Genomic DNA, 20268 nt, shown 5'->3' on the forward strand with positions numbered 1-20268 from the left:
TTTATTTATTTATATGCGGTGGTGAGAATCAAACCCAGTGCCTCACACATGTTAGGCAAACACTCCACCACTGAGCTACAACCCAGCTCTAGTTTTTAAAATAATCTTAAAACTGAAAAGATTCTTACTGGAATTATATATCCAATATCCTTTTTAAAATTATTTATTTGTTTTGGGGACTTGGGATCAAACCCAGGGCCTTGCGTATGCTAGCCAGGCCCTCTACCACCGAGCTATCCCCCCAACCACCAATATTTAGTTTTTATACTTGCTATTCCTCAGAAGCAGAAAGCAAAAAAGGTAAAGGTATTTAGTTCCAAGGAGAGAAAATCTAATAAAGGGCTGCAAAAATATTTAATACCTTTCTTTATCCATTTGTATCCTTCTTTCAAACTCTATTTAAAATTTCTTATTTTGAAAATTAGAGAATCAAATTCATGTCACTGTTTTTTAAAACGAATGGATGGGCTGAACCAAGAATGGAGATAAACCAAGACCACACAAATCTACCTGTAATGAGTCTATACTACTTTTATAATAGACATAAACATCCTAAAAGTACATCCTCATTACCAATTACTACTTAGTGAACATAATATATATGATGCTCTGTTTCTTTCCTCAAGGTGCTTGTTGTCTAATGAAAAGAGTAAATTATAGTGTTTTGTGGCTGTTTACATTACACAGCCCTCATTAGGGTTTAGTCATGTAATGATCACATGTGAAGTATATAATCTGCCAATTTTAGCAATAGCTGGATTATGGGGATAAAAAAGGAGGAACAGAGAAACAGGTGTTTAATTAGATAGAACATAACCATACTACTTTAGGGCCCAATAAGGTAAAGTATCTATCACTTAAGTCCTGAAGGGGGAAACATTTTTTTTTTTGGAAAATAAATCATTTTATGATAGTCATCCTTAATTCCAACTGGGATAAACATTAAACCATTAGAAAATTTCTGATTTACACAACTACTAGTAAGATGACTTATGCAGATTCTTCATGATACAATACATTCCCATTTGGAGCTTTTAATCCTCTTAGAAGAAATGACTTCTCTATGTTTTTGTCCACTGCTAGGAAAAAGAGTAATGATCACGTCAATCATCTGATTTAAAGAAGAATTATTTTTTATTTTATTTTTTTCTGCATAAGGTATGCTTCATACCAAACTTTGCCAAGGATGTGTTTTTCCCCTACTTTTCTCTGGATCTATCTCCAGTGTGCCCTCTTCCTCCTAGAGAGCCCCTTATCACACATCTGTCATAAAACAGCCTCCATGAAGATCTTTTTTTTGGGATACTGGGGATTGAACTCAGGGGCATGCGGCCACTGAGCCACATCCCCAGCCCTATTTTGTATTTTATTTAAACACAGGATCTCACTGAGTTGCTTAGTGCCTCACTTTTGCTGAGGCTGACTTTGTACTTGCAAACCTCATGCCTCAGCTTCCCGAGCTCCTGGGATTACAGGCATCTGTGTGTCACCGGACCTGGCCTGACAGCAACTTCTTAACTCACACCAAACTCTCTTACCAACCCATTCATCACATTGTGTCTTTTGGGAAAACAAAACCAAACAGTTTTGATCATGTTCTATGAAAACACCTGCTCATTCACACACTTCTTGCTGTTTTGTGAACATGTGCTGCCTTTTCTCAACTCTATCCCTAACATATCTTCCCTTTGGTTTGCAAGGCAAACTCCTTCTTATTTTTAAAGATTTGGCTAAAAAATCAGCTCCCCTGTGAAGCCTTCCTTCACTCTCCCAGATCTAATAGTGCCTGGCTCCCAGATTCACCTGGATTTATTGGGGATGGCAACATATCTTCAGATGAACAAACACATATGTATTTCCGATGTGCATACAGAAGTAATTGGTATTACTTTGAAGAGTATATTTAGAGATGGTAAGTATTTAAATCATATAAGTTACACAAATAATTGAAATCAACATCTTTAAAAAAGCATTTAACCAAAATTTTTTTTGCCTCCTGACCATTAGAAAACAACTTCAGCTTCTGACATGCCTAATTGAATTGGCAGGTGAAGATATTATCTGTAAATTACTCAGATTGCTTACGCTCAGACAGTTTAGTAATAATAATAATAATAATCACCAAAGAACCTAAGGAACACAGTGGTTAAATATTCATCCTCTGCCTAATCAACATTTCCATAAAATTCGGCTCTTGACATGTGGAGCACTTATGAAAAAAGCTGTACTGTAATTCATATAACATTTGATTTGGAACCACTGAGTATATCCATGCACTTCTGAAAGGAACCAATAGCACAAGTTTCTACCTCACAGTGGTCCTGTGTCTTGAGGAATCTCCTAGATCAATGAAGGGCCTGTCACTGGTTATTTACCATGATTTACAGCCATTTCCCTTTGCTTGGCTAGTACAACCTGGTTTTCTTTGAGTAGCTTTCTGCTACCTATCTACAGAATAACTGGGCTAGGAGTAGGTGTGTCATCTAGTTCTAGGTGATGAAACCCCAGTGGAAGTTTGCAGAGAGCTTTGGGAAAAGATTGTCTTTCCTGATCAAAGAGGCAATGAAACACTTTTTGGTTCCTAAACACACTCATTAGAACACTGTTGTATCAGGATCTGATGCTTGAAGCTGCAGCGGCCATCGTGAGGCCATTAGGAAAAACAGCATCAGCTCCACAAGGTGGGGAGGGGTTGAAATTTTTCCAAAATTTGGTTACAGGAAGCAAGATGACTCCACTGAGCAACTGCACCAATTGTAGAATTATCCATCCACAGACTTATGTCAGATGAAATAATTCCTACTGTTCCAGTCACTTTGGGTTGGGTAGTATGAACTTGTAAATAAACAAAAGTAAATAAATAAAGAGTAAATAAATAAAGAATCCCCAAGAAAGCAAACACAAAGCCTATATGTATATATAGTATAAACCCACACCTACACCCACCCATACTGAGAATTCTACATAAATAGAAAAAGTTATAAAGGTTCATTCACCAAGCTGTTAACAGTGACTTTTTCTGTGAGGAGGATTAGTGGGGATTTTGCATTTTCATTTTTTTTTTACCTGTCTGTAATGTTTCAGTTTCAAAAATAATTTTAGCAATCAAAAAAGAATGTATATTGAAAACATTGCCTAAAGAGAGGTGAGAGTTTAGAGGTGGAGTATATGTGTGTGTAGGGAAAGGCATGTAAACAAATGCTACAGAGTGAATATTGAAAAAATTGCAGAAAATGCCCCTGGATTTGGTGAAACTACAATTATAAATAGTGTAATTTCTCTCTTAATAACTGTCTACTGGTATTAAATTTCTAAACATAAAATTACAGAGTAAATTAATTCTATAATTCTTAGGTAAAATAAAAACAGTTGATGAAGGGCTGGGGTTGTGGCTCAGTGGTAGGGCACTTGCCTAGCCTGTGTGAGACGACACTGGGTTCTCAGCACTGCATAGAAATAAAGAAATAAAAATAAAGGTTAATACACACACACACACACACACACACATATAAAACAGTTGATGACTATCATTTTTCTAAAATATTATAGGACTAATAATACTTGAGATCTATCATCAAACATCAGGAGCACAAAAAGCACAAATGAAAAAGAAACTGATGGAGAACACAAATTGGACTGTTCTGTGGGTATAGCAGCAGCAGCGTGGCATTTAAGTCCTACATCCTAAAATTCTGGAGCTCTTACAGAAATAAAGCTACAGTAATAAATGTAAAGAAAGATAAAAATTCTGGGTGCAATGGCGCACACCTGTAATTCCTGTGGTGTGGGAGGCTGAGATAGGAGGATTGTAAGTTCGAAGCCGGCCTCAGCAACTTAGTGAGGCCCTATGCAACTCAGTAAGACCCTGTCTCTAAATATAAAAAAGGGGCTGTAGATGTGGCTTAGTGGTTAAACAACCCTGGGTTCAATCCCTGGTTAAAAAACAAAAAATAGGGACTAGAGTCATGGCTCAGTGTTCGACCACTTGTGTTACAAATGTCAGGCACTGGGTTTGATCCTCAGCCCTACATAAAAATAAATAAAGGTAAAAACCCCAAAAACAAAAAACCAAATAAGATTATATGTCGACTTGAATACAATTACAAAAGAAAGGTCACTCTTGAAGAAACTGTCCCTATTTCAAGTGGAATGTTAACTCAATCTGAACATCTTAAATACTATGCCACATTTTTAACCTTTTCTTGCTGGTAAAAAGCATGATAGCGACTAATTTGTGTTCAGGTATAAGAAGAACATGTGAGTCTTTTTTTTCCTCTAGACTTTAATGTTTTTAAATTCACAATGAATTGTTTTGACTTTTCCTACAATATCTTTATACACATACCCAGTAAAAACTAGAAAGACCAGATATTATGTAGTTACTTTACATAATATATAATCCTGGAAAGGCTTAAGAAAATGCATTTTAATCTATTTTATATGTGTGTGTGTGTGTGTGTGTGTGTGTGTGTATAAAATAAAAATATATATGGCATTTTTTAGACACATACCTTTGTTTTATCTATTTATTTTTATGTGGTGCTGAGGATCAAACCCACTGCCTCATAAGTACCAGACAAGTGTTCTATCACTGAGCCACAACCCAGCCCTTAAATTATATATTTTAAACCCCATGCAGCTTTGGAAAAACTCTGCCATAAGCCCATTGATAAAATACTTATTTATTTTACCCATTTAATTTTTAAAAAATCATGCAATTTTCTTAAAGCTATATTGCTTTTAAAGTTTGGTATGTACTATAATTGTATTTAAGTCCCCCATTCAAGTTAATATTGACAAATTGGCCATTTAACATTAAAATTGGTTGTGATTAGAACTAGCATCAATGAGCTCTTGCAGACTCTACAACAATATCCAACCTACCAACTAGTCATGCATCTGGGTAAAATTAATACAATTTTGGTTTTATTTTATTGTCATTATTTACAATTTTTGGTTTTAAAAATATAATCTAAATATAATTAATGAAACAAATTGGATTCTTGGTGCTGAAATTTCTAAACAGATGCAGATAGAAGTTGTAATGACCCCTTTCAGGGAAGCTGATGTTTAGGGGTAGGCATCCTTTCTGAGCTCAGTTCCTTCCACTCCTCAACTCCAAAACCTGTTCCATCTCACACACACATTCCATAAACACTCACCAAGTCATCAGCCTGTGTGCTACCTGAAATGCTGAAAAGCACATTTTGCAAAATTAACCTTTTTATATGGATGACAGATGCGAAACCAATGGGAATATTATCATGAGACAGCTACAGGTGAATCAAAAGCACACATCAGAGGATGTGCCCAGCTTCCCAGGCAATCAGGTGAGTTTTGTCGAGGTGGCACTATAATGCAGTCTTCAAGAATACATTTTCAGGGTTGGGGTTATGGCTCAGCAGTAGAGCATTTGCCTAGCACGTGTGAGGCAGTGGGTTTGATTCCCAGCACCACGGGTAAGTAAAATAAACATGCTTTGACAAATTAAAAAAAAAGAATATGTTCTCAGCTGGGCATGGTGGCACATGCCTGTAATCCCAGAGGCTTGGGAGGGTGAGGTAGGAGGATCGCGAGTTCATAAGCCAGTCTCAGCAATGCCAAGGTGCTAAGCAACTCAGTGAGACCCTGTCTCTAAATAAAATACAAAATAGGGCTGGGAATGCAGCTCAGTGGTCGAGTGCCCTGAGGTCAATCCTTGGTACCCCAAAAAGGAAGAAAAAAAAAAAGAAGAAGAAGAAGGGGAAAGGCAATCTAAGCAGACAGGAAGAATGTCTAATGGTTATGGAGACACGAAATCTATGGCATGTTGTTTCAAGGAGGGGGGAAAGGCCTGGACAGCTGGATCATGGGGCTGCGGATGGGTCTGGAAAGCAGGAATGGCAAGGGAGGTTAGTCACTGTTGCATCCCCACTCTTCCTTTGTCTCCCAGGCCTGCTGGCTTCCCACGGTGGCCATGCTGCATGGCTGCTGTCACTGTTCCCTCCTATAAGCTGGTCTTGTCTTTCCAGGAAAAAAAAAAAAAATCTGCTGTTTCTCACTAACTGTATTCTTCCACTTGGCAAAAATGGGGTTTTCCACTCAGGTAAAGAAACTGTCACGAATGTATACGAAGACCATCATCCTGGGAATCTGTTTTACATTCTTGATAGTAACTTTTTCTATCCTTTACAAAAGTTTCAGTTGTATTTTCTTCTAATCTGCTTTTTCTAAACTAGTAAAAGCTAGTTTTCTGGAACTAGGTTACAGACAGACTTTGGCCCATTTAACAAGGTCAGACTGTTTATTCTTGACAGAATTCTTTCCCACTGTAAAAAGGTACTTTTAAATGCCACATTCCAAAACCAGTGCCAGTAAGCCACTGAAGCATATTTTCCCACAAGAACTGATACCATGCACGGTCCCTACCTCACTGAAATCACCCAGCGTTACATAAGGTGCAGAGAGTTTTTAGTGCCACCATGCAATCTATCAACTGAAGTATATCAGCCAAGGACTCAGAAAACACTTTCACACATTTCAAAGCACCGTTAACCTTTAAGAAGTAATTAATCAACATAAAAATGAGAAAGAGAGAGGGAAGGAGGGTTTTTAGAAATTAAGATAGCAAAGGAAACTAAAAATTTGGAACTTTATATTAGTATCCAAACCTAGAAATCATACGTTTTTTTATTCCTTATTTTGGGGTTTTTATGGTTGAGCTGTTAAATTTACAGCCCCATTTTTAGATTCTGCCAAGCCTTCAAAATAAATATATGAGCAGCACTAAAGTAAATTCTCCTACGCTTTCCCCTTCTTTCATTTGGATGTTTCCCTGAGACTTGAAGGTAGATTATTCCCGCACAGCCAACTGTCAAGTTTAACATTCACATTTATGAGGGATTTAAAAATCATCACTATCCTTTCAGATGCCAGGTGCAACAAGATCACTCACCCTGAGTTTCAATCCCCAGAGAAAAGAAAAGCCAAAAGCAGGCATAATAAAAGGAAGGGCTCAGTGGCCCAAAGACTATCGTTTAGAAACAAATTTGGAAAAGTAGCAATCAAATCAATAAAATTAGACAAAAAATATAGCACTACAAAATAATCATTTAGAAGTTTGACCTCATTTTTTGGAGAGACCTGTACAGATGATCAGAAACACATGCCCAATCTTCTCAAGGACCCAAGTGGACTACATAAAATACCAAAAGGAAACTACAATGCAGGTACTTTCAATCCCCTCCTGAGACACTGTGGTTCTTCCAGAGATGCCAAGAAATCCTAATTTTTAAATAGAGGATATCATTTGGAAAATAACAGAGCACAAGTTTGAGAGGTGGTGGGAGGTTTGTGGTCTTGAGTAAGGAAGGATGAAGCACAGGAGCAATCATCTGAAGATTAGAAATGGCTGCCCAAACACACATTCAAAGAGTAACTGTTACTCCCTTGGAGCTCAAGTTATTATCAGGCAGTGACGCAGGAGACTGGGAAGATTAGCTGAAAGTTGCGTCTAAAACAAATGAAAAAAAAAAAAAAAACCCAAACCTTTCAGATGCTTATAAATGATGCTACAATGACATAAACAGTAACACAGAAAATGCAGAAGTGGAAAATCATCCACTGATTCATTTTTTGAAAGCAGGTTGTTGTGAGACAGACTCAAAGACAATAAGACAAAAAAAAAAAAAAAAAAGGAAGAAAAGAAATTTTGTATGTTCATGCTGTAGAGTTTGGAATTTTTTTCTTCGGGTGATGAGGATTTACTCACCACTATTTCTCAAGTGCTTACAATATGCAAGGAAGGCACTGTGGGAACCAGCAAAATAGTGTAAAATTTAGATTGATTGGATAAAAATGGGTATGTCAAAGTTATGGAATTTCAATGAAGAATCTTGCTTGGAAACTTATACTATGAGATTATCAAAGTCCAAGCAATATGGCACCTTCCCCTTCCTTACAAGGCAGAAGTGACAGCTGTAAAACACAAGAAGCTCCCACATCCAAAGAGGACACAAAAATCCAAGCTAAGAAAGCATCGTTTCATGTTCATTCCAAGGACTATGCCTCCCTAGCCTGAGTATAAAAATAATAGGACACTTGGGTTAAGTAAATTAAGGAGATGGGATTATCTCCTTAACTGAAGTTCTTCAGACTTGCTCAGGACTCAGCACAGAAGGTGCATTTCCATTAAGAACCTTAATGGTAACAACGTTTTGTCATCTTAAGGGATCCTTGAGAAACCTTTGCTTATTAAAGAAAACCTCTCTAAAGCATTTAGACAAGACCATAATAAGACAAGACCACATGGTCTTTACATTTAAATTTAAAATTGATCTTCACACCTAAATTTGGCCTCAGGAGGCTGAGATTTGAATGACATCTCAGGAAGCGTGAAGGGTGGGATATAAAAATCCAGGTGACAACCAGACCCTCTCTACACCGCGCCTTGATAGGACGCGCAGAAGGAACACGAATGGAGGAAGAGAGGAACGTCCAGTTCTCTCGGAGGAAAACGTCCTCCAGGCGTAACATTAAACTGCTTTCGTCCAGAACTAATTCGCAACAGTGACCACTTATGAAGGAGCTAGATTTAGGTGAGTCAAATGAATGGCTATCTTTTATAAACAAGGAGGGCAGTCATCGGGTTCACCTCCCGAGTACAGCTGGTGGAGTCGGATGCCCACACGTACGCACGGCCCCACGGCAGCCCTCTGTACAGTGTGGAATTCATCCTCCTTCTACATGGGAGCAAGCCTCACAGTGGTCACCAATGTTTGCCTTCCCTGTGGCGGCAGAGTTAACCTATCAGATGGTAACTCAAAACGTGTTTTATTACCACTGAGAATGCGCAACGGAGGATCCGGATGGGTTCGTGTGTTTGCTTTGGCTCGGGCATTTTCCCCGTACCCAGCCCTGGGAATCCTGAAGAAAACGTGTCCTGTTCCCAGCTCTGTGTGCTGCCCCCATTGTGTTCCATTTCCCTCACTGGTGAAAGTGAAAACGAAACCGGCACAAACACTCCATTGTTAACTATGAAATATGTACTGGCAACTGGAAGTTTTAACAAAACAGACCTGGTTGTGTCACGGCAAGATGTTAGCGGGGAGGGAGTTACAGGAGCCTTTCCTGCTTCCGAGGTGTGTCCTGCACTTTCGCTGAGATGCTGGGGCGACAGGGCTTGGGTTTTTTCCACTATACTCATGTAATGCTCATGGTTTGATTTATTCAGTATGCACTGGCAGCGTCTGGAGGCTTCTGTGGGAGCAACTCGGCTGCCCAAGCCCAGGCCCAAACCCTGCCAGGTCTCCATAGTAAATACAACATGCACGAAGAGAAAACAAGCATCAACAATTTATTTTCCCCTGAAAAGATGACATTGTTCACCTGGCAGTACTCTACGATGAGCTATTCCAAATGCACACATAGAAAACAGGTACAGACTGCCTGATGTGCACATCCAAGGGGCCCACATCCAGAAGGTTCAGAAAGGTGGGTGCTGGAGACCTCCCTGAGCATCCCACATTCTGTCATGGGTATGCAGAAAAGGTTTCCCTGACCTCAGCCTCTGAAGGCTCCTGAGTCACATGGCCTCACAGAACCTTATTCTCTTCCTTCATTGAGCTCACTTGTTTCTAACTATACACTCCTTCATGTGATGATTTTATTCAGATCTATCATTTTGCTTCTATGCTCTTGAGAGCAAACACTGTCCATTTTTGTTCACCATCCTCTCTCAGGTTCTCCAATATATATGGAAAGTGATCAGTGATAATTGTTGACTGAAAGCCAGCACTCTATTTCCTTAATTTTCTCCCCTGGGCTTATCGGAAAGCTATTTTGTCTGAATCCAAAAAGTCTCTTTAGTGTTTACTAAATGCTACCAACATTAAGATAAGTTAGAGTAAAAAACTATTCATTGTCAGAGGCCTAAGAGGGGATATTAGTATAAAATTTTGTAATACTTGTGGTATTAAATAAATTAATGACCCTAAATAAAGAAAATCTTTAAAATCTTGCCAGTTCCACTTAAAAAAAAAAAAAAAAACCAAATAATTTTTGTACTTTACGCAGCTGTCTAACAGTCTCAACAGGTTTATTATTTATGTACTGTCTTTTGTCCATTTCTACAGAGGAAAGATGTTTTCAGGACATGAATGACTTTTTAAAAAGGAAAGATGAGGGCTGGTGATGTGGCTCAAGCGGTAGCGCGCTCGCCTGGAATGCGTGCAGCCCAGGTTTGATCCTCAGCACCACATACAAACAAAGATGTTGTGTCCGCCGAGAACTAAAAAATAAATATTAAAAAATTCTCTCTCTCTCTCTCTCCCCCCCACTCTCTCTTTAAAAAAAAAAAAATGTTGTGTCCGCCAAAAACTAAAAAATAAATATTAAAAAAAAATTCTCTCTCTCTCTCTTAAAAAAAAAAAAAAAAAAAAAAAAAAAGGAAAGATGATGTGGGAAAAGGGCCTCTGGAGAAGAGGGAAATAATTCACTGAGAATTTATTAAGTCACTAACAAGACAGGAGAACATTCCCACTCTTTCATTATGGTACAAAGTGGCATTTTCCTCCCAACTAGGTGTTAGGCACAAACTTTTAAAAGACAAATGCTAATTTAGTGATTAGCACTGAATGATTGCATAAAGGTCCCCAAAAGATCCCAGAAATTCATGATAACACTTATCATTCCAGAGAAGAAATTGGTTAAGGCAGGCCAATCCTGGAATTCATCTCAGAAGGTAAAGTTAGGTAAAGTACCAGAAGAGGGAGCTTATTTTAGGATGTAGACTTCTTTCTATCATATGTAGCTTTATGGTGACTATCTTAGGGAGTGACTGGTCCTTAGTGCTTGAGTACTGGCAATCACATCTGGGTATAAAAACATTTAAAAGTCTCTTATTAAGTGAGTAATATGCACACTGTCATGATGATGCAGTTGGGCGACTGTAAGGACATGAACACACAGAAGTGAACTGAGAGAATGCTTGATTTTTTTCCAAAACAACAATGCATATACAAAATATTCAGGTACCCAAGTATGTCCAAAGTTTTATTTTGAATTCTACATTAAAAAAAGAAAACTGAGAGGCACTAGTTCATGCCTTAATGTTCCCCACTGTGTCAAAATGTGGACCCAGTTAGCTGTTTATTAATTACAATTTTAATAAGACAAAAATTATTTTAAAAAACAAACTCTTGAACATTCTTGGAACCTCTAGATACCTTTATAGAACCTGAGAATTCCACAGAACCCTTTGAAATTCTTTGAGGTACTACAGCCTTTGGTAGGAAGAAAAGGGAAGTTGGGATCATGGGTAAGAGCTGAAATGTAAACAATAGAGTTTTCCCATCTCTTTATAATCTATCTGGCAAATTCAGGTTTAATCTGGTTTGAGTCTCCATTTCCTACTTCCAAAAAGAAATGGTAAAGAGTTCCTAAAACACCAATCCAGTGGCAACAGGATCACCTTGAATGCTGTATAGTTAGGTTTAGGGAAAAAAAAGTGAAGATTTTTGCATCATAATCAGAGATTTCTCCCTCCCTGAGCTACTGATCACAGGCTTCATGATGATCAGGGACTTCAATGGAGCTGCTGGTGATGTCCCTGGCTTTGCTCTGAGACACTTTCTGACAGGCCAGGACATACTCTCATGTAGGACTAAAACTGCTGGCTGAGTCGTTGGTCTTGATTTATACTGAAAGACAAAAAAATGTGCTGGCACATATACTACCATGGGAAGTACTTGGAAATGTTGATTTTAGAATGACTTTAAACATAATTTTAGCAAGTCTTAATAGTCATTCTATTGAATGTGTGTATATTCTCCAAACACGTTTGCTACAGATATTATATAAGCATATGAGTCACGTTTCTTGCATATCACTTCAGTGCAACTGGAATAACCTCCCTGAAACTAGTTCTTTTTGGTTTTCTGCAAATCTATTGGTTCATTATAAGTCACAGAAGCTCATTTTTCAGGGATTCAGGGAAACTTTTTTGACAAAAATAATGTACATCGGGTGCAGATATAATGGGCTCCACTTCTCCTCACACTTCTGGCTTTCTCTTGAACCACAAGGGACCTCACAGGTGTGTATCAGACACTCCAGTCCACCTGTCCAGGCTATGCCCATATGCATGCAAACACCTGTCCCTAGGCTTAGCGCAAACATACAAGTGGCAAAATCTGCTATTAGGGGGAAGGATGAGCCCATGAAATCCCATGTTGTCAGGGATTTTCAATGTCCTGGGGGTAGTATGGAGGTCTTGGCCATTTCTCCTTGCACACTAGGTTCTGTGCCCATGAAGGGAGACATGGCTGGAGCAGGTTAGCACAGGCTCCTCTACAGCATGAGACTCAAGCCAGGGGTCCCTCCTGCCTAGGTCCAAGGCATACACTGCAGCCACCCAAATTTTAATCCTTCAGCCTTTTAAAAATAGTATAAATCTTTATTCTATATAGGTACAAGTACATGTATTACTTTATACTCAGCAGCAAGAATCTAATATCCCCCAAAGACACCCAAGTGTCTTACTAAAGACAGCCCAGTACAGTTAGGATCTAAAGGGCACAGAACCCTAGAGATTAGCCCTCAACTTATTAGGTGGTTACAAGCAAAGTCATTTGGCCTATGTTATATACCAACGACAGCTAAAACTATAGTCCAGACTCATAATGCTTGTCCTAAGTAAATTTCTACCCAAAAGGCCTATGTACTGAGTATGAACAACAGAAACATTTCATTAAAATATTAAATATTAAAGATCAGAGTATAGATAGTGTTACACCCCAAGACAGCTGAAAAGCTCACCTGTCTAAAACAGCTAATTTCTCAATTAATTCAGAAAAGATGTTTCTTCTTGAATGCTGGCAGAAAGCATAGTTCAGATATTATAAAGCAGCAGTTCCAGTTCCATCATGTGAGACTTTAAAATGAAATAAATACTGCTAGCTGCCCCTGTAAAAATCTAGGATATATGTGAGAACCTTCTGAAACTTTTAGAAAGACTGTAGGAATGCAAGCTATTGTCAATGATCCACATAGAAATTCCATGTATTATATAAATATACATATATTAACGAAGTTAGTTAGCTTAATAACTAAATAGAAAAAAAATTTGCCTAATAATGCACTCATTCTTTCATTTGGAGAATACTAATTATCTGTGAAGTATGAAACCTCTTCTAAAGTTAACACCAAAATACAGAGGGTTACATTGTCAACTTCTAGTGGAACAGCAATGCCATATTTCTGAATCTCTATAGCTTTCTGTTCAGGATTGAAGGTAAATTCATACAGGAAATTCTTTAATGAGCCAGCAGAGAGGATTACCATAATCATAAGGCACAAACTATGAACTTGGGTTCAAATCATTCCTACACTCCTAACATGAAACTGAGCTACAGCATACAACTTTCCTGACTTTGAACAGATACTTGTCAATGAATTAATCAGGACTAAGGTACAGAATGTACTCAAGACATTTTTAAGGTATTTGCTCTAGCAAATCCTTTGGCTTAGTATCACTGGGTAACTATTTAGGAATATTGAGACATTAAATGTATAGGTAATTTCTTCCCTATTTTTATTACAACTTAGCTACTTATATCTATTATGTTGGCATTTGTCAGTTTATTCATTAAAAATATTTCCTGAAAACCTATCAAAATAAACAAGGCTGAATAAGACATAGCATTTACTTTCAAGGAACTTGCAGCCTGATAAATAAAATCCTGAAATAACTACAAACAAGTTAGAAAGTGGTATCATGAAAGACATTAGTAAGATGTTACTCTAGTGATAGGGCTCTATTTTTGGAGGGATACCAGAAAAGGACATGTGATCAATCTTTGAAAGATAAGTAATATATTAGCATTTCTCATGGCTGTAAAAAGTCAGTTTCAAATCAGTTAACTTTTAATCCCTTTAACATTCCACAAATTAAGTTGATTCCCAGGTTCCATATGACATACCATATGACATAATCTACTAAAAATGTGCATTTCCAGGAAGTGGAGTGTCGTCTCTTCCAGAGATACTAAAAATATACACCAGCTCAGTTTGAAAAACTGTGATTCTAAGTTTTTATATGTTACTAAGTGTAGGCAAATCAAAGCATCACTATATTAAATGGATTTTTCCTTTTCATACAAAAAATATTAAACAGGAAAATTTTAAATGCAGCAGCTTACAGAAATGTACCTTTTATTACTGCCATTAAATTCTGTCTATCACTCTTTCAAATCAAGTCTCTCCCAGCTGCTAACATCTTTGACTAATGCCACCACAGGAATATACAGTACACCATACAGACTAGATACAGAAAAAAACGTGTTTTATGCTTGCCTTTCCTGTTTTCTCTGAATATAAAACATTTTGTCTGCATTTTCCTGTTTAAACATACCAACTTCCAGCATGAATGGAATGTTAATTGATGTTACACATGAGTTAGGCCATCATTCCTCAAATTTAACAAGCAAAAAAGAAAAAAGAAAAAAATCAAAATAAAACCAACTGGGTTTCCTGCTTTTACTTGTGGTTATCAGTGCCCACTTGGGGGGATTAAAATCGTGTCCGGCTTAGTTACAGCTCATCCTTCCCTCAATTAATGTACCCAAGGAGACCAGTTCCTTCATCTGCTCCCCTATTACTGCCCTGATCACAAAGTCTATTCATGTTTCTCCCCAGGGCCCCAAAACAACATGTGCAATAATTTCCTAGGGAAGCCCAAAGCCTACCTCACCCTTCCCACTGGGGAAACACACAGACTCCGCCCTTTCTGGTCCGATTTTGTAAGAACAGAAGAGCTTACTTGGCCCTGCCCAAAGCGAAGACCTAGCCTCTTAACAACAGCTGTTGTTTTATCTTCTCAAAAGTATTGGTGTATGCTGGGCAAAGAGGAAAGAAGCAGGATTTATCTTTTAACAACTGCAACATACTTCAAGGAATCCTCTGGAGAAATCCTGATGCCCAGTCAAAGTACTTAATGCTGGGAATGTAAGGAGTTCTACACGGAAGGTTGTAGTATTCATATTTTGAGTGAGGGGAAAGGGTAGATGGAGTATACTTCTGCAAGTTGGAATTTTTCCTAAGGCAAGTTACCTGTCTCAGAGAATTTCCAACTTCTCTTATATTTCTACTTCTTACATTTCGCTCAGATTTCTACTTCTCAGCTGAAGAATTACTGGAATTCGAGGGAACATTTTGTTGTTGTTGTTGTTGTGGAGAATGCTAGCTTCCTTGAAGAATATAAACTAAATGCCAGAAGCAGCCATCCCCCCACCCTGCCCCAGGTCACTGTGATGACCAAAGATGCTACCATATATTTCTCTCAACAGTGTCCCCCATCCAGGACAGTGCTGCCCCTGATTTGAGAACCTTTTTGCACACAACTCCAAAATAAATTGCAAGGCAAGGGAACATTCCCTGGCTTTTCTATCTATGTATGAATTCACTATATATAAAACAAATCTTTCAAAGAAAAGGGTTATTAATACTCGCTTCCAGGCTGTTCTTTTTGTAGTTTGGGTACAGAATTTCAAAAAATTCATCTCAGAAACAATGAACTGCAAGGAGGAATAGAAACTAATCAAAGTCACTACTATGGTTTTGCACCTCAGTGAGACAAAGAACAGGATATTATAATTGCCGTTTTTTTGCCAAAATAGACCCTTGGTTCACTCTTTCTATTCTGGCTTAGAGCTGGCAGGGTGGGGCTACTTGTTCAAGGATCATCCATGTTCATTGTCAATTTCTTTCTTCTTCACAGTCAGTATCCTCAGCTTCAGAAGTGTTTTAACATACCTGGGTTGGTACTCCTGCTGCTTCTCAAGACAGGACGCTGAAGATAGGTCAACATTCCTCCCACTTTCTTTTTCCTGACCCTGAGCTCATCATGACGTAGCTCTGAAAACAGTGGTTATGGCAAAAAGTGTTTGGAAACTTGTAACTGATTCCTTTCTAGTGGTTAAGATGCAACAGGCTATTTCTGCAATGGGTCCTGCCACAATACACCCAGCCCAGATGTCTCTGTGGCTGTAAACAGAATGCTCTCCTCTTATCCACTGCTATCCAGAAGATTGCAAAGACATTTTGGGAAGTAGTAAAGATCACAGGAAACAGTAACGTTAGGAGCATGGAAGAGGGGCACTTTGTTATTTGAAGCAGGAAAGATAATTCAACGAAAAGACAGTATTCTCTTACTCACCACTGAGGTAAGGGCCATCTGAAAACTATAAATGCGGGCAAGGCCAAAGTCAGCCAGTTTTATTTGTCCATTGCTGGTCACCAGAATGTTCTGTGGTTTTAGATCACGGTGCACTACTCGGTGAGAGTGAAGAAAGTCCAGACCTCGGAGAAGCTGAAACATCATATCCTAAATAAAACCAAAACACAAACATCAATAAATGCTCAAAACAGAAATTCAACACGTGCCACATGTGACACTAAATCCTCAGCATTCTGTTAAGCCCTATAACACAAAGCAGATGTTTGATAAATATTAATTGAATGAATGAATTTATCTCCCTATCTCTCCATTTTCCCATTCTCGAGAACACCATAAAATTTTTCTCTCAACCTGTACTTCATTAATGAAAGGACAATTTAAAATAGCTTTCAATGGCATAGGAAATATCTTGGAAGGATATATACCGAACTGGTTAATTCTGGGGAGGGCAAGTCAGAGGTGGCAACAAGAGGATGTAAGTCCCTTCACACACTTTTATATTGTTTAATATGTTATTTCAACATTTAAAATCTGGTTAATATTAATAATATTGTTAAGGGTGATTATCATTTTAAATACCTAATACTAAGCAGTCACTATGGGTCAAGCACTATTCTAAGCACCTTCCATTCAGTAATCCATTTAATCCACATCTCAATGTTGAGGTAAATATCTTATCACCCATTTTACAGGTCAAGAAACAATACACAGAAGTAGGCTGAGTAACTAGCCCCAAGTCACAATACTAGCAAGAGACAAGAGTCTTCATTCAAACCGGAGTCCAGAAAAACTGGATACAAATCTTCACTGCACTCCTTTATTAGATTGATGCATGAATAAGAATGTAAAGTGAAACAAGCCATTTAACCTGAGTCTCAGTGTTTTCATCTATAAAATGGAAAAGTAACAAAACCTAATTCATAGGGTCAATGTTTATAAAGCACTTAGCACAACAGTAAACATTCAATAAACGACTGTTATTATCTGTTATTATTGCTGGCATTATTAACCAGCATGGAGCAGAGGAGCATTTGGAAAAATCAACCAAAATCAAAATTTTGCCAGGTGCAGCAGCACACGCCTGTAATCCCAGTGGCTTCGGAGGCTGAGACAGGAGGATCACAAGTTCAAAGCCAGCATCAGCAAAAGTGAAGCGCTAAGCAACTCAGTGAGACCCTGTCTTTAAATAAAATACAAAATAGGATTGAGGATGTAGTTCAGTGCTGGAGTGCCCCTGAGTTCAATCACTGGTACTCTGCCACCGCAATTTTTTTTTTTTTTAATTTTAGGTCCAAAAAATAAGATATAAGATATAAAAATCAGAAACGGTGCCTTAAAGTAGGAACTTAAGACATTGACCAGATTATCATAACCCTCTGAAATCTGGATTTAGTGGCTTATGCCTTCTCCACCTGCCAAACACTGTGAGAATAGTGCACACAGGGAAGATAAAGCTATTTTGTTAGTACAAAGAGTAGAAAAATGACTAAACAGCATCCTGGACTTCAGAGGAGTCCAGGAGCTATGAGGTTGCCCTATTCATCAGTTGGGTCACTAAACCCTTGCATCAAAAAGGGGTTATGGGTTATGGGATTCCACTTCTGGTTCTTCCTCTAGAATTCAAAGTTCTGTCTTTTTATCATATCTTGTTTAAAACCAAAGCCTTAGTTTTCCCATCTATCAAATGGAGAAAATGGCATTTACTTTTTGTAATAGTAGGAGGTTTAAATGAAGTAACATATGCAAAGCGGGAGTGCCGCTTCTGGCACACAGTATGTGTTCAACAGATGGTAATTATTAGGATGATCACTACCATCCTGTTTCCTCCGGGAGACACAAACACAGTGCTACAAAGTCAGTATGAGCCAAGCATGCAATGATACAGGTGTGTGGGAATCACATTTGTGATCCCCCGGAATGAATCCTGTGAGTTTGCAGGGGTTGCCTTCTAAGCTTCAAAAGGTGAAGACTCTGGAGAAGGCTGCAATGGCAAAGAGGGTCTTTCAAGACTTGAGAACCACGTACGGTCAAACAACTTGCAATGAGTAAACAGGAGTGTGAAAATGAAGCACAGAATGTTAAAGAAAGTCATCTGCTATGGTAAATAAGTCTTTATTGGAAACACATGCACACAACTTGTAAGCATTGGATTTTAGAAAGCATGACTAACCTAAAGTAATGTCATGCTGGCTCATCATCTTTAGCTTCCTATATGCTAAGAATCATCCATTTAAAAAAGCACAGTGAACAAATCTGCTTGGCACATGATGCAGTTTTCAAACAATTTAAGCATCCAATTAGCAGTGTGAAAGTTAAAAACTTGGAACTAATTTATTAAAAGACCCATCTAAATTTACAAAAGACTGAATTACAGAAAATATAAAAAGTGTATATTGTTTTGTGTATTTATTAACATAGCACATATTATACTTTCTTAATAATAAAATTTATAAAATGAACATATACTTGCTTAAAGCAGAAAACTATACATCAAGAGGAAGAAGAAAAGTCACTCAAAATTCCATAGTACTCAGAAACAGAAAAAACTTCATGGTTAAATGACAATTTCTGAGGTTTTTTCTATTCTGCGTTTTAAAAATTACATATGTTGTCATATTTGTATGACTAAATTAAATATATATTTAAATAAATATGGTTATTCTAAACCCTTTATTTTGTGGCCTTTTAGAAATAACAATTTATTGTGAATATTTTCCTATTTCAATAAAATTCTTCAATGTAGAACTTGTTCATACAATGTGATTTTTAATGGCCACAGAGTTTTCCTGCTTGGGATATGCCAAAAATCATTATTATTTGGTTTTAGTTGTGTTACTGTGGCATTTACACTATGGGTTTAGTTACCTTTTGTTTAAAGGCTGGAGTAGATTAAAATAACAAATATGGGTTAAGCAGTATGAGTCCACATGACTGCACTAACACTGATTCCATGTTAACAATACCTAGAGATACAAACTGTTTTTATATATAAGAATCACCATTATGAACTCTGGTCCCAAGCAAGAATATAGGTCCCAATTCCAGAGAATGATATAAATGAATAAACTACATTAAACAAGTAAGAAAAAACACCTTTGCTTCAAATCACAAGAAGTGTTTTGATCAAACACAACTCAAAGGATTCTCTCCTTAAACTTGTTATCTGTTCTAACATCTCAATTTGTGATATCATGAGACATACTTTAAATTAGCTCTGTGAGATTTTAATCTAAATTAATCTGTCCTATAGAAGACTCAAAATACTTCACAGGAATCCAAGTGATGTAATGCAACGAAACTAGACATGATGCCAATTAAAGCTCTTTTAGTTAAATCCAGTTTTAAAACTTTTCCTTATTATGTTACCTAGCGCAGTTCCGGTACAAAAGGTTTGAACATCTAGTCATACCTATGATAAGTCGTCACCCGGGGCCCTATCTTTCTAAAACACGTGACTTGGAGGCATGTTTCAACAGGAACCATTGTGAAGTCTCACTCTGAGTGACTTTCTAGGTGGGGCTTGGACCTTGGCAACTCTCCCCCAAAAGCCCTGGATCTCAGTCTGAGTACTGGAAACCTTTAATGTCATAACTGTTTCTTTTGGGTGTTCTGGAGCGCTAATCCTCTTATTCCTCTAAAACCAAAACAAACAAGCAAACTGAAAACTGACCTTGAGCTCTTCTATGGGAAAAAGATTCATCATGAGAGTCTATTTTCCAACACATGACAAAGATTAGTTTCTGAAGAGACTCAGAACACCCAACTCATACCATGTAGTAAATTACAGAAATGTTAGCTTTAAGGTGGACAATTCTGGATATTTTGAATATATCTAGTTAATCTGAGTAACACATTCAGATCGTCAAAGTTTTAGTTCCAAAAAAATGTACCATGACTTCTCTATTAAAAAATTAAAAATAAGACATGCATAGCTTATAGACAAGGATAAACATTATTTTTGTCTCCTTATGACCTCTAATCCACAGTTTTTTCAAATTTGCTATTGAAGTTTTCACAGAAATAATTTCATAGTGTTTTGTTTGTTTCCTAAGAGG

The 20268-nt window shown here is 37.7% G+C and overlaps 1 protein-coding gene across 1 annotated transcript in view; it reads right to left on the reverse strand.

The window, feature by feature from the left end:
- Positions 1 to 20268, reverse strand: part of Cdk6 (cyclin dependent kinase 6) — a 205718-nt gene that overhangs the window by 89376 nt on the left and 96074 nt on the right. The window contains exon 3 of the mRNA XM_076861099.2: positions 16193 to 16360. Within this exon, the coding sequence (XP_076717214.1) occupies positions 16193 to 16360 (168 nt within the window). The remainder of the gene's footprint in view (positions 1 to 16192; positions 16361 to 20268) is intronic.

Source organism: Callospermophilus lateralis, chromosome 1, assembly GCF_048772815.1.
Source record: "Callospermophilus lateralis isolate mCalLat2 chromosome 1, mCalLat2.hap1, whole genome shotgun sequence".
In the NCBI taxonomy this organism is placed as follows: Eukaryota; Metazoa; Chordata; class Mammalia; order Rodentia; family Sciuridae; genus Callospermophilus; species Callospermophilus lateralis.